Consider the following 13,854-nt stretch of genomic DNA (forward strand, 5'->3'; position numbering starts at 1 on the left):
AAGATCAAGTGAAGTATTTGAAAAAAACACATCGCATAGTACCTCTCACGTAGTAGTCATTACAAAAATGCTCATTCCCTTTTCTCCTCCCTTCTGTAGAAATAATGAATGTCTCCTAAGGAAGTCATCTATCCTCCATTTGAGGTTTAAAAAAATGGGATGGTTCTATGTGTGATGTAACACAAAATCAACTCGGGAGAATACTATTTTCTCCTTAGACTTATGAGAACCTCTGTGGAAAAAAAGGAAGATGTACACTGGAACTAGCATCGGCAAAGAAATCCTCTTATGGATAAAGGTTTCAGTTTCTCCTTATCAATACATTAGAAAATCAAGACAGTAAGACTTGATAAGATGATTAAATTTTATTCTTTCCTAAAAACCTATTCCTTGAATGTACAACATACACCAAGCCAAATAGAATTATGAACATTGAATAGAAATATAACAAAAATAATTTGTAGCAAACATCAAAATGCAAAATTGTTTCAACAGTTTAGTAAGTTAAATGCACAAAGATGACCTATAAACTCATCTAAGTGTTTAAGGAACAACATGTTTCTATAATCCTTTAAATTTTAAGGAGGGGCTTGCTTGCCAGCACATCTTAGAGAAAACGCCATCTCATGCAAGAAATTTTACAATTCATAGTGGAAACTTGTACAACCCTGGGGCCTCTCTTTAAAGGGGACATTATGATTTCATTTACTCAGACACCTAAACTGCTGGTCAAATTCACAACCAGCTCAGTGAAGAGGCTGCCCACTGCCTAACATCTGTAGGGCAGTTTGGGTACTTTTGTAGAGCATCCATAATTTGATTATTGTCCAAAAGCAATTTCACCAGTTGGAATTCTCTCTGTGTATTTACTGATGTTCTCTCCATTACTTTGACTAATTCTAGTTGCTGTAAATGTTCAAATGCCTAAAGGGAGAGAAATATTTCAAGTTAAACAAACAAACCAACACCACCCTCATCCCCCCTCAAAGTTAATCTTCAAACTACTGATATTTTCTGCTTGATACCCTGACCTGGGAATACTTCTACAATGAAAGTGGCTCCTTGCTAGCTGGTACTGGTTTGTATCTGTGTGACAGAAATATCACTTTCCTACCTCTTTATCCTATAGGAAAGGATTACTACTAATAAGCCATTAATATCCAGTAAATAATACTTTCTGAAGCTCCCTGATATTGAAATGTTGTGCCTTTGACAACAAAATAATGTTAAAGGGATTTAAAGCATTGGTGAAGAGTTTATATTGGGGGGGGGGCGCAGAATAAGGGGTTTGGAGAAGGAAGTGGAGACCAGTGGTCTACCAGGCCTGTTCTACTGTTCCTGAAGAATATTGATTAAAGGACTAGAAAGAGATGGTTCTTTGGCTCCTCCAGACAAGTTCCTCAGATGAGCTGAGAGGGAAATGAAGATACTTGGCCCTAACCCCAGCGAAGGTCATGCCAAGGTAGCCACACTTCCTCCTTTCCTCCCCTTGCCCAACTTAAATCTTCTGCCTCTAGAGTCCGAAATTATGTTCGTATCATAAAATATCCTGGAGATACAAAGATAAAATCAAATGGTCTCTGACCTCAAATATATAAAGTATTATATGTATAAAATAAAGTATTATGGGAGGCAATATGTATATATAAAAGTTTATACAAAATATGTAAAACTTTTCTTTATTATTTATTTTCATATTTATTATCATATTGAGATAAATATTTTAAAAAATAATGTCTCAAAAAGTCTGAGTATTCCTCAGAGAAGAATTGAGAATGTTTTGAACACTAGGGGTAGCAATGCTCTCTCCCTAATGTCACCAGAATTAACAATCAGTCTTGTTTTCAAAAGCTATTGGTAAATTTACATAGCTAAACCTCTCTATTCTGAGAACACTCATTATATAAAACTAGATGGCCTAGAAAAAAAAAGTTAAGCCTACAAAATGTTTTGGGGTGCTTGGCAAAAACTGATATTCTGGTATTGAACAAATTGGTTCACTGCCTAAAAAAAAAAAAGAGGACCAACACTAAAGGGTTCTATCTATCCTACCTTAAGGTTCTCGCTCTCTAATGTGCTCTTAGATTTTTACTCAGCATGGTTTTTTGGGGGTAGAGAATATTCTCTGCCCAATGATTGTTTTAAATGTTAGTCACACATTTCACTTGCTAGCCTAATCTAAAAACTGTTGGTAGGGGTGAACTGAGGGCATATTCCACCTTGAGACTCCTGGCCACATTTAGAGCCTTTTGCATGGAACTCAATTCATCTGTAATTCCACTTCACCTTGCTACTTCCTTGCTCTTCACCTTGCTCTTCCAGAGATCTAGGATATTGTTGGTCCAGAGGAAGACAAAACAACCCCAAAGCTATCCACATAAGCCATCAGATCTGAGTTCAGCTACAGGACCTACTTGCCATAAGTTGAAAATCCTGATTCTCACAAAACCATATATGATCCTAAGCAAGTCACAATTTCTCTGGGCCATAGTTCCATCATCAGAACATGATGAGGAGGGACTGGATGATCGATACAGCCTTTTCTAGCCCGTAACATTTCAAATATATAAATGATAGACACATCTTAATGAATTCAGTTTCCTAATTTCATTGGCTCCTTAAATTAGCTGCCGCAAGTGAAAAAGTTGGGTTGGAAATAAACAGACATGGTAGTTTATACAATGAACTAAATAAAAATGTAATTCCATGACTGTATATACCTATAATCAGACAGCAGAGGGCAGCAGAGCCCCACAAAATAAAAAAAAAACTAGATTTCCATGGCTATACATTCTTTTCATTTTTTCTTGTCTATGTAAAATTTCCTATAATAAATTCATGCAAAGGAGCAACCTCATGTCAAAGAGTCCTCTCTTTTGGAAAGAAGAGAAGAATTTGTTTTTATTTTTGGTAAAAAATTTCACAAAATCATATCTTACCTTCATAACAACAGGTTTTTCAAAATTATAAACTGAATGGGCCTTCCTTTGGATAAACTTCTGAAATTCTGCATTTAAAAAAAAAATGGTATTAAGGGTATGCTTGAATACAAAAAAGATACGCCATTACATAATTATTAAAATATCTTACCATTATAGACCATCTGAAAGTTAAAAGGCTCATCCTGATAAATATCATTTAGATGTTTCATTGCTATAAGAAGACAAATTTCTAACACTGAAAGACCTGAAATGAGAAAGAAGCAAAATTAAGTTGTTCAGTCGTGTCCAACACAGTAAGTTTTCAGAGCTGGGGTTTGAGCCCAGGTCACCTTGCTGTAGGTCGAGTATACTCTCCATTGACTAATGTTATAAAATTAGTTTCTACAAGAAAACAAATCTCTCTCTCTCTCTCTCTCTCTCTCTCTCTCTCTCTCTCTCTCTCTCTCTCTCTCTCTCTCTCTCTCTCTCTCTCTCTCTCTCACAAGTACACTACATGAAACGAGTAATGAAAAACTTAAAAGAGGTCTTCAATCTGATGTATAAATTACTTGGTTTATAAATGGAAATATTATTTCATTAAACACAAACACAAAAAAGGTAGCACTCTTACCATGTACAATATTTCCTTTAGAGTCCATACTACACAAATGGTTTGCCTCCACCAGGTCTGTTGGAATAATAAATGGGCGAGATGGCGTTATGTGACTTAAGGCAAGCATCTAAAGGGGAAACAAAAGGGAATTGGAAAAAGTAAATTACTCAGTGTGGGAACTTTGGTGATAACAATAAGGACCAATTACCATTTTAGAACTTGGTCTTGGTGAAAGATTAAAAAAGATCAGCTAAGTGAGGTCCTTTCAGGTTTCATTCCCTATCAAAGTGCTTCAACTCTAACTACGGGAAACTTTTTTTTTTTTAAACCAGGTAAAAACTAGAGTTGCTTAAAAAAGGCAATTATATGTATTATTTCCAAAATATGAGAACATTTTAACTAGTGACTTGGGGAACAGGGCAAGGGTAAAAGAAATATGGAAGACTACTTGACAGATTTTTGTTTCTAAGTTCAAAATTCTCTCACAGTAATTTAAAGATCATATTTATAAACTTGACTTCTCTGCTTTCAGTTTTATGCATAAAAGACCTCATTTATTTGACAAGCATTCACTGAACATTCACTTAAAGGGGCTAGTATATGAGATATGAAGTCTATAAAAATGATATGATTCCTTTCCCTTAAAAAATTTAAAACCTATTGGTGAAGATAAGCTACATAAATAACTAGAAATCAAAATAGAATGTGATAAAATCTCACCAATTTTCAGAGTGCTACAAGAGTTCATGAGTAAAGTTACCGCTTTTTTGTTCAAATGGATTGGTTTCTGGTAGATTGATTGCTCCCTCCACCCAATCCCTTACCCAGAGTTTTCAGCAGAGTGCCCTCAGAATCTGTCACTACTACTTGTTCCTTCCCAGTTCCTTACAAACAAAACACTCTCTACTATGCTTAAAAAAAAAGAAAAAAGAAAATGTAGGTCTTGAGTAATGTTTTTGTCCTTTATCTCTTTGCTTTCTCAAATTGTTAGAAAAAGATATCTGGTCTCCTGTCTCTTATGTCTTCTCATTTCACTCTCTTTTCAAAGCCATGCAATTTGGCTTCTGACTTAAATCACTAAACTGAAATTGCTCTCTCCAAAGTTATCACAACCTCAATGGAGCCATTTCTTAATTCTTATCTTTTTGGATCTCTTTGTAGAATGCGACAACTGGATCACCCCTCACTTGGATAGTCTTTCCTATTTGGGTTTTTATGACAATGTTCTCTTGGTTCTTTTATCTCTATGACCACTCCACAATCTTCTTTGCTGGATCACCTCAATGTGATGTAAGACAATCCAAAGCTCTGCTTTGGCTCTCTTCTCTTCCCCCTCTACACTCTTTTGACATCATCATTTCCCTTAGGCTAAATGATCATCTCTATGATGTGAACCACCAGATTTAAGTATATATAGTACCTGTCTCCTTCCTTAGGTCCATGCCCTCACAAACTGCCTTTTTTTACCACATTTTGAAAATGGCACAAAATCCTTAACTCAAATGCAAAAATCCAAATCTGAACTCACTGTTTTTCTCCAAAATCTTACCCTTCTTCCAAACTTTACTATTTATTGAAGACAACAAATTTCCCCACTCCCATCATTTCCCCCCACAGATATTCATGAGATTTCCCTAGGGCTCTTAGGAAGGTTAGGCCCAGACCACCTTTCCAGAAGTTTTTTTACATTACTTTCCTCCTTTACACAGGCAATACCCACTTCTCTTTCGAATCAGGATCTTTTCACTGGTAATCATTTCAATAATACAATTTCTAGTTTCCTTCAAGGTTCAGGTTGTAGGTTTCCCAGTTGCTGGCAGCTTCCCAACCCCTTCATGTGCAATGTTTTTTGGATCTCTATTGCCTGCCTAATTCAAATAGAAGATAAGGGCCTCAAAGCCTCACTGTTACATTTTTGTCTATACCTAGACAAAAGAAGAACTTAAATGTATATAGAATGATTTGTCATTCTATTCTCTTTCATAGTAAGAAGAGATCAATTATTTTTCTACAGCGTTGGAAATCTCTTCCTTTATCAAAAAGCCTGACCATCGATTCTCAATACCCCAAACATACTGCCTATGGCAAAAAATCTCTCTAACTAATGTAGTCCAACTGTTTTTCTCATCTTATTTTTCCTTTGGCACCGGTTCCACTTCATTAAGCAGCACCTTTAAGATTTCGATATACAGAATCCAAATGTAACTTAAATGATCTTCATTAAGAGAACAGTATTTTAAATCTTTACTCCATTTCAATTTTTCATCTTAGTTTTTCTTTTTCTCTAACATACAGAAATACCCTTGGAATGACTTTGTATAGAAAATTCTATCACCCAGTTTTTAAAGACATTTTTTCCTCCATTGCTTCTCAATGTTTAAAACAAAACATTGCTCATGATTCTTCACTTATCTTTCTTTGTAAGATCTTAAGATGCTATGGAGTTTGTATTCTAAGTCAACATTGCCCATAGTTATTCTTTCATCCTGGTTGGTAAAGAGATCAAGTGTTTACTGGCCTGTTTTTTGTTGCCTCTTTATGGTAATTTTTTAAAAATATTTATAACATCTTCTGGAAATTGATGTACAAATTTTCCATCTATTTCCCATTTTTCTTGTCAACAGCTCATTTAGAGAGGCCAGTTTGAAGTTGTTCTTAATAGTATATATCTTTTTTGAGCTTTACATTAATTCCGATCTTTCCTGTAACAATCTGATGTATTCTCAGATTAATATGCATTTGTTTACTGACAAAAATTCATTTCATTTATCAGTATTTGGTCCTTGTTACATCCTGTGCAAATTCTTTTCTTGAAGCTTTACCAGGTTATAAGCCACCAGGTTTTCCGGAACCATATTTGCCAATACATTTTTCATCTTTGAAACCAATTACTATCAAAGTATAATAATAGGCTGATTTCATTTTGAGACTGGGATATCAGTAGCATTAATCTTCCTTTTTTCTCCTTGGAAACATATTTTGATACATAAGCTGAAATTATTTTTGTGGTGGACTTTCTATAAATGCTTATCAAAAGCAGTACAATATGATATGAATAAATGTCCTAGGACATGATTTTTCTTGTTGTCTTTGAATGCATGACAGAAATCAACTCCATCATCTCATTAATTTGCCTCTCCAAAGAAAAACTTGCAGATCATTCTTTTGCTCAGCTGAAACTCATAGCATAAATGTCAATACTGATATGACTTTGAAAGCACTATACAATCTATATTATACTGTTTACCACCTTAGGAAGCAAGAAAAAGGAGAGAGAATCTAAATTGAAGAATGTCAGAAAACAATTGTCAAAAATTGTTTCTATGTATAATTGGGGAAAAAAGTTAAATACCAGGAGTTAAGGTAGCATTTGTAGACTAACCACCTTCTGATTCTTAGCAAAGTTGGTCTTTTCTGACCCTCTGCCATGTATGGCACTTAGAAGAAGCACTGAGAGTAACTTTACATTTTCACTGATTATGAATCACTATTATCAAAGAATTCATCACCAACTAACCAGCCTACTTTTCTATACCGAGTTAGGTTGGTCCATTTTTCCAGACTGGTAAGATCTGGAAGCATTTCTGCTTCACTAGTACAACCTTCTGGGACCTTGGGACATCCCTCTGTCTGTGGCTAAGTTGATGCCCGTTTCATCTCCAACCTCTAGAAGGAAGAGGAGCCACTGTAGATCCCTCAATCTGTGGTAGTCCTCCACTTCTGGAAGGAAGTGGAAGTCAAGGTGCTTTCCACATGGCTGTATCTTTCTCCTGACTGTTCTTTAGCCTCCAGGAGAAGCATGAAGAGGAGCCTCAACACCAGAAGGAAGAGAACAGGAGAAAATGGGCAGGGGTTTGGGAGCCCTTCTAGCAGGATTGCACTAATTCTGTCTGGACCATTGTTCAACTCCTGCATAATCTTCAGCTTCTGATCAGAAAGAGGAAAGGCACCTTCCAACAAATGATTCTTAAGACACATCTTGCCATTGACTACTTCTGATACATATACACATACATTGACTCTTAAATCCTGCAGGTCATTATCCAAAACCCACTCCCCATTGCTCTTAACTCTCCTACCACAAAACTCAATCAAAAGCTCCCCACACCTTCCACTGTGCCCCCTGAAATACCTGTTCCACAGGCAACAAACCTGCTTTTACTTTACACTCTCTCCTATCTCATTCCTTCTATCTTCAAGCTCTTACTGAGACCAAGGTCCCTGGCTACCCTTTCCCACATTCCCTTGCACTCACTCATCTTTGCTCCCAATGGACACTTTTAGGTTCTCCACCTACCACCCTCATTCTACTCTATCTCCTTTCCTCCTTAGAGGACCAATCAATTCCTACCCTCAACTCCCCAATCAAAATCCTTTTGGCTGTTGTCTCCGCACCTCCAGGTCACTCTCTTCCCTCCTTCAATGAGGACAGCACATAGCTCACAGATCATGCTCTCATATGTGGGAGGGTAGGCAATGGACTTCAACATGATCCTGCCTTTGAAGTATCTCAGGACCCAATTCTTCAATCCACATTTCCCATGGTCTAACCCTCTCTGCCACACACAAAAAGGGGGTCACACCAAACATTTTGCCATTAACTACAAAAGCACCATTAGCTCCACAACCTTTTTGTTTCTTCCCTCTCCTGTGTGTTCCCATAACAAACAAAATCTTTACTTAGATAGAACATGCCTTGTGATTCCTCAAAGGCAGTTCTGAGACAGTTTCCCTTGCACTAGCCATTCTCCCCTCCTTTTCCCTATCTTAAACTTCTTGGTGAACCAGCTTGGCTCTTTATTGTTTTCTGGAGTCCCTTGTCCTATTATATTGTGCCCAGCCACATTTCAGGCTTGGATCACTCCCACAATCCCCTACTTTCAGTCCTCCACATATGCTGGTGAAGGAAAATGAAGAAAATTATGAAAGTTTTCTGAGTCCACCACAAATGTATCTCATGTAACTTTATCTGGGGCCACCCAAAGTGATTTTCGTAAAGCATAGGTCTGACTATATGCCACTTAGATATTAAATAAGTTTCAGCGACTGTATATGGTGTTCAGAGTCCTTCAGTCTAGTCCCTCCACCACAATCATTCCAATCTTGTTACACCTTTCCCATCCATTCCATGTACTCTTCAATGCACTGCCATTGGCCTCCTTGCTATTACTAGAAAAATAAACTGCATCTCTCAACTCCAGGTATTTTTTGATTTCTGGCTGTTAACTATGCCTAGAATGTTCTCCTTACTCATCTTTGTCTCCCAGCTTACCTGAGTTCCGCTAAAATTCTACCTCTTACAAGTCTTTCGTAAGTGCCTTTTCTGGTTCTGATTTTTTCCTCTATATCATTTATTTGTATCGCTCCTTGAGATCCTGAAATTGGATCATGAAATCTTTGAGGTCAAAGACTGTCTTTTGCCTTTCTGTATATAACTAGTGCTTAGCACAGGGTCTGGCTCAGAGTAGGTGCCTAATAAATGCTTACCAACTTAGAGGTCCTTAAATTTTTGGACACAGCACAACTTTACAATTTTAAAAGTTTAGAACCCTCAAAAGCTTGTGTTATGTGAGTTATATCTACTGATAACTGAGAAGAATTGTATTGTTTTGTATATTTTTGCATATCTTTTTAATATCTGGCTTAATTGAAAGTAGGTAAGATTCTTATATCTGCTTCTTTTTAAATCTATGGCAACATGTTAGTAAATCCAGCCTCACAAAGATAAGGAGTAGGAGAAGAGAGGTAAATTTTAATATGCAATAATAGTTTAGTACTACTATGAAAATAATTTTGAACTGCAGACTCCCAAAAGAACCTTGAGGGTCCTCCAGGAGTTTACAGATAATACTGAAAACTGCTGTTATGGGATTTTGTGGTAGATGTTAAGTATTTGGAAATGTGGATTTGGAACTAAGAAGGGAGACAAGTATTTCAGAATCAGTTGTATATACGTAATCACTGAAGGCATGATCACTTGAGGGGGAAGAGAGATAAAAGATGTAAGAGAGGAGAGAGAAGGAAGGGAGGAGAAAAGGTCTAAGAATAAAATCCTGAGGGAACACCTATAGAGAGAGAGGTGGAAAAAAAGGAATACAATGAAGGAGAGGCAATGAACATAAAGAATGAGTTAAGTTTAATTTCAAAAAAGAGATTTCTATCTGAGACAGGAAGTGTAATATGGGGAGAGATAAACACTCTAAGATGGAGAGGTGCCAATCAAAACACATAAGAAAAAACAAGTATATTTAGCAATAGAATACTGTAATTATCAATTTATGTTGCTTAATATATCCTCATATATAAAATCCTCCAAATCTCTACATATAATCCAGAGGAACAGTGGAACATTTTCTATAGGATTCTATCCTTGCTCATGTAGTTAACACTTAGGAATAACAGTAACTTAAGTACCCTTACTTAGTACCTCACTAGACTGAAGACAGTATCAACTCTCTTTTGTCTACTTTTGAATTAATCAACAAAAGGAATACACCCATATTTAAACCTTTATTAACGGAAGTCCACAAACTCTTACTGCTAAGAGTAAGTACCTTTAGAGGTGAGAAGCCAACAAAATAATTGGAAAAGCTCCACCCCTTTTTCTAACTCAGTAACTTGTGAATTCTTTTTCTTCTTTAGTTTTTAAGACATTATTTTATTTGGTCATTTTCATACATTGTTCATTGGAAACGGATCATTTTCTTTTCCTTCCCCACACCATCAACACCCCCTCCACCCCTTCCCTAGCCGACGGGCGATTCTTCTGGGTATCACCTGTGTCCTTGCTCTGAACCCATTTCCTTCATGTTGGTATTTGCGTTAGGGTGCTCATTTAGCATCTCTCCTCGATCATGTCCCCTCAACCTCTGCAGTCAAGCAGTTGCTTTTCCTCGGTGTGGTGTTTTCACTCCCTCAGTTTGTCCTCTGCTTGAGGATAGCATTTTTTTTTCCTTATAGATCACTGCAGGTTGTTCAGGGACATTGTAAAGCCATTACTGGAGAAGTCCATTACGTTCTTTTGTACCACAGTGTGTCAGTCTCCTTGTACAATGTTCTCCTGGTTTTGCTCCTCTTACTCTACATCACTTCCTGGAGGTTGTTCCAGTCTCCATGGAATTCCTCCACTTTATTATACCTTTTAGCACAATATCAGCCATTCCCCAATTGAAGAACATCCCCATATTTTCCAATTTTTGGCCACCACAAAGAGCACAGTTATGAATATTCTTGAACAAGTCTTTTTCCTTATTATCTCGTTGGGGTACAAACCCAGCAGTGCTATGGGCTGGATCAAAGGGCAGACAGTCTTTTAGTGCCCTTTGGGCATAGTTCCAAATTACCCTCCAGAATGGTTGGATCAATTCACAACTCCACCAGCAATACATTAATGTCATGACTTTGCCACACCCCCTCCAGCATTCATTACTTTCCTTTGCTGTCATGTTGACCAATCTGCTAGGTGTGAGGTGATACCTCAGAGATGTTTTGATTTGCATCTCTCTGATTATAAGAGATCTAAAACACTTTTTCATGTGCTTATTAATAGTCTTGATTTCTTTACCTGAAAATTGCCTGTTCATGTCCCTTGCCCATTTTGCAATTGGAGTATGGCTTGATTTTTTGTACAACTGGTTTAGCTCTTTATAGATTTGAGTAATTAGATCTTTGTCAGCGGTTTCTGTTATGAAGATTGTTTCCCAATTTGTTGCTACCCTTCTGATTTTAGTTACATTGGTTTTATTTGTACAAAAACTATTTAATTTGATGTAGTCAAAATTATTTATTTTGCATTTTGTGACTCTTAAGTCTTGATCGGTTTTAAAATCTTTCCCTTCCCAAAGGTCTGACATGTATACTATTCTGTGTTCACCTAATTTACTTATACTTTCCTTCTTTATATTCAAGTCATTCTCCCATTCTGAGTTTATCTTGGTGTAGGGTGTGAGGTGTTGGTCCAAACCTAATCTCTCCCACACTGTCTACCAATTTTCCCAGCAGTTTTTATCAAATACTGGATTTTTGTGCCAAAAGCTGGGGTCTTTGGGTTTGTCAAAGACTGTCTTACTGAGCTCATTTACCCCAAGTCTATTCCACTGATCCTCCTTTCTGTCTCTTGGCCAGTACCAAATTGTTTTGATGACCGCTGCTTTGTAATATAGTATTCTTCCAAATGAACTTTGTTATGGTTTTCTATGATTCAGCAAAATAGTTTCGTAGTTCAATGGGTATGGCACTAAATAGATAGATAAGTTTGGGTAGGATAGTCATTTTTATTATGTTAGCTCGTCCCACCCATGAGCAATCAATGTTTTCCAATTGTTTAGATCTAGTTTTAATTGTGTGGAGAGTGTTTTGTAGTTGTGATCATAAAGTTCCTATGTTTATCTTGGCGGATAGATTCCCAAGTATTTTATATTGTCTCGGGTGACTTTAAATGGAATTTCTCTTTCTAATTCTTGCTGCTGAACTGGGTTGGAGATATATAGAAATGCTGATGACTTATGTGGGTTTATTTTGTATCCTGCAACTTTGCTAAAGTTGATTATTTCGATTAGCTTTTTGATTCCCTGGGATTCTTCAAGTAAATCATCATATCATCCTCAAAGAGTGACAGCTTTGTCTCCTAATTGCCAATTTTAATACCTTCAATTTCTTTTTCTTCTCTAATTGCTACTGCTAGTGTTTCTAGTACAATGTTAAATAATAGAGGTGATAATGGGCATCCTTGTTTTACTCTTGATCTTATAGGGAAGGCTTTGAGTTTTTCCCCATTGCAGATGATGTTTGCTGATGGTTTTAGGTATATACTGTTTATTACCTTTAGGTAAGGCCCTTCTATTCATATACTTTCTAGTGTTTTCAATAGGAATGGGTGTTGTATTTTGTCAAAGGCTTTTTCTGCATCTATTGGGATAATCATGTGATTTTTGTCTGTTTGCTTGTTGATATGGTCAATTATGTGGATGGTTTTCTCAATATTGAACCATCCTTGCATTGCTGGTATGAATCCTACCTGATTGTAGTGGATGACCCTTGTGATGACTTGCTGGAGTCTGTTTGCTAGTATCTTATTAAAGATTTTTGCATCTATATTCATTAGGGAGATTGGCCTATAGTTTTCTTTCTGTTTTTAACCTGCCTGACTTTGGGATCAGTACCGTGTTTGTGTCGTAAAAAGAATTTGGTAGAACCCCTTCTTGGCTTATCCTGTCAAATAGTTTGTATAGTATTGGGGTTAGCTGTTCTTTGAATGTTTGAAAGAATTCATTTGTGAATCCTTCTGGACCTGGGGATTTTTTATTAGGGAGTTCTTTGATAGCTTGTTCAATTTCTTTTTCTGATATGGGGTTGTTTAGGTGATTTATTTCTTCTTCTTTTAGTCTAAGCAATTTATAATTTTGTAAGTATTCATCCATATCACTTAGATTGCCATATTTTTTGCCATATAATTGGGCAGAGTAGTTTTTAATGATTGCCTTGATTTCCTCTTCATTAGAGGTGAGGTCTCCCTTTTCATTTTGGATACTGTCAATTTGGTTTTTTTCTTTCCCTTTTTTAATTAGACTGACTAGTACATTGTCAATTTTATTTGTTTTTTCAAAGTACCAGCTTCTAGTCTTATTTATTAAATCAATAGTTCTTTGACTTTCAATTTTATTAATTCCTCCTTTGGTTTTTAGGATCTCTAACTTAGTCTTCATCTGAGGATTTTTAATTTGTTCACATTCTAGTTTTTTAATTTGCATGCCCAATTCATTGACCTCTGCCCTTCTTAATTTGTTTATATATGAACTCAAGGATATAAATTTCCCCGAGTACTGTTTTGGCTGCATCCCATAGGTTTTGAATAGATGTTTCACCATTGTCATTTTCTTCAATGAAGTTATTATTTCTACAATTTATTCTTTAACTAGCTGGTTTTAGAGAATCATATTGTTTAATTTCCAGTGCATTATTGATTTATCTATCTATGTACCCTTACTAATGATTATTTTTATTGCATTGTGGTCTGAGAAGGTTGCATTTATTATTTCTGCCCTTTTGCACCTGTTTGCAATGATTTTGTGCCCTAGTACATGGCCAATTTTTGTGAATGTACCATGTGCTGCTGAAAAGAAGGTGTATTCCTTTTTGTCCCTATTTATTTTTCTCCACATGTCTACTAACTCTATTTTTTCTACGATTTCATTTGCTTCTCTCACCTCTTTCTTATTTATTTTTTGATCTGATTTATCTAGTTCAGACAGGGGAAGGTTCAGCTCTCCCACTAGTATAGTTTTTCTATCTATTTCATCCTTGAGCTCCTCTAGTTTCTCC

At 36.4% G+C, this 13,854-nt stretch overlaps 1 protein-coding gene across 9 annotated transcripts in view; it reads right to left on the bottom strand.

The window, feature by feature from the left end:
• Positions 1–350: 350 nt before the first annotated feature.
• ORC4 (origin recognition complex subunit 4) overlaps positions 351–13,854 on the bottom strand; it is a 99,672-nt gene continuing 86,168 nt past the window's right edge. For all 9 annotated transcript variants that reach the window (XM_007494129.3, XM_007494132.2, XM_056797205.1 and 6 more), the window contains 4 exons: positions 3,553–3,661; positions 3,091–3,186; positions 2,940–3,007; positions 351–924 (listed from right to left, as the gene is read on the bottom strand). In XM_007494129.3, the coding sequence (XP_007494191.1) occupies positions 736–924; positions 2,940–3,007; positions 3,091–3,186; positions 3,553–3,661 (462 nt within the window). In that variant the 3' untranslated portion in view covers positions 351–735. The remainder of the gene's footprint in view (positions 925–2,939; positions 3,008–3,090; positions 3,187–3,552; positions 3,662–13,854) is intronic.

The sequence above is a fragment of the Monodelphis domestica genome, chromosome 4 (genome assembly GCF_027887165.1).
Source record: "Monodelphis domestica isolate mMonDom1 chromosome 4, mMonDom1.pri, whole genome shotgun sequence".
Taxonomy (NCBI): Eukaryota; Metazoa; Chordata; class Mammalia; order Didelphimorphia; family Didelphidae; genus Monodelphis; species Monodelphis domestica.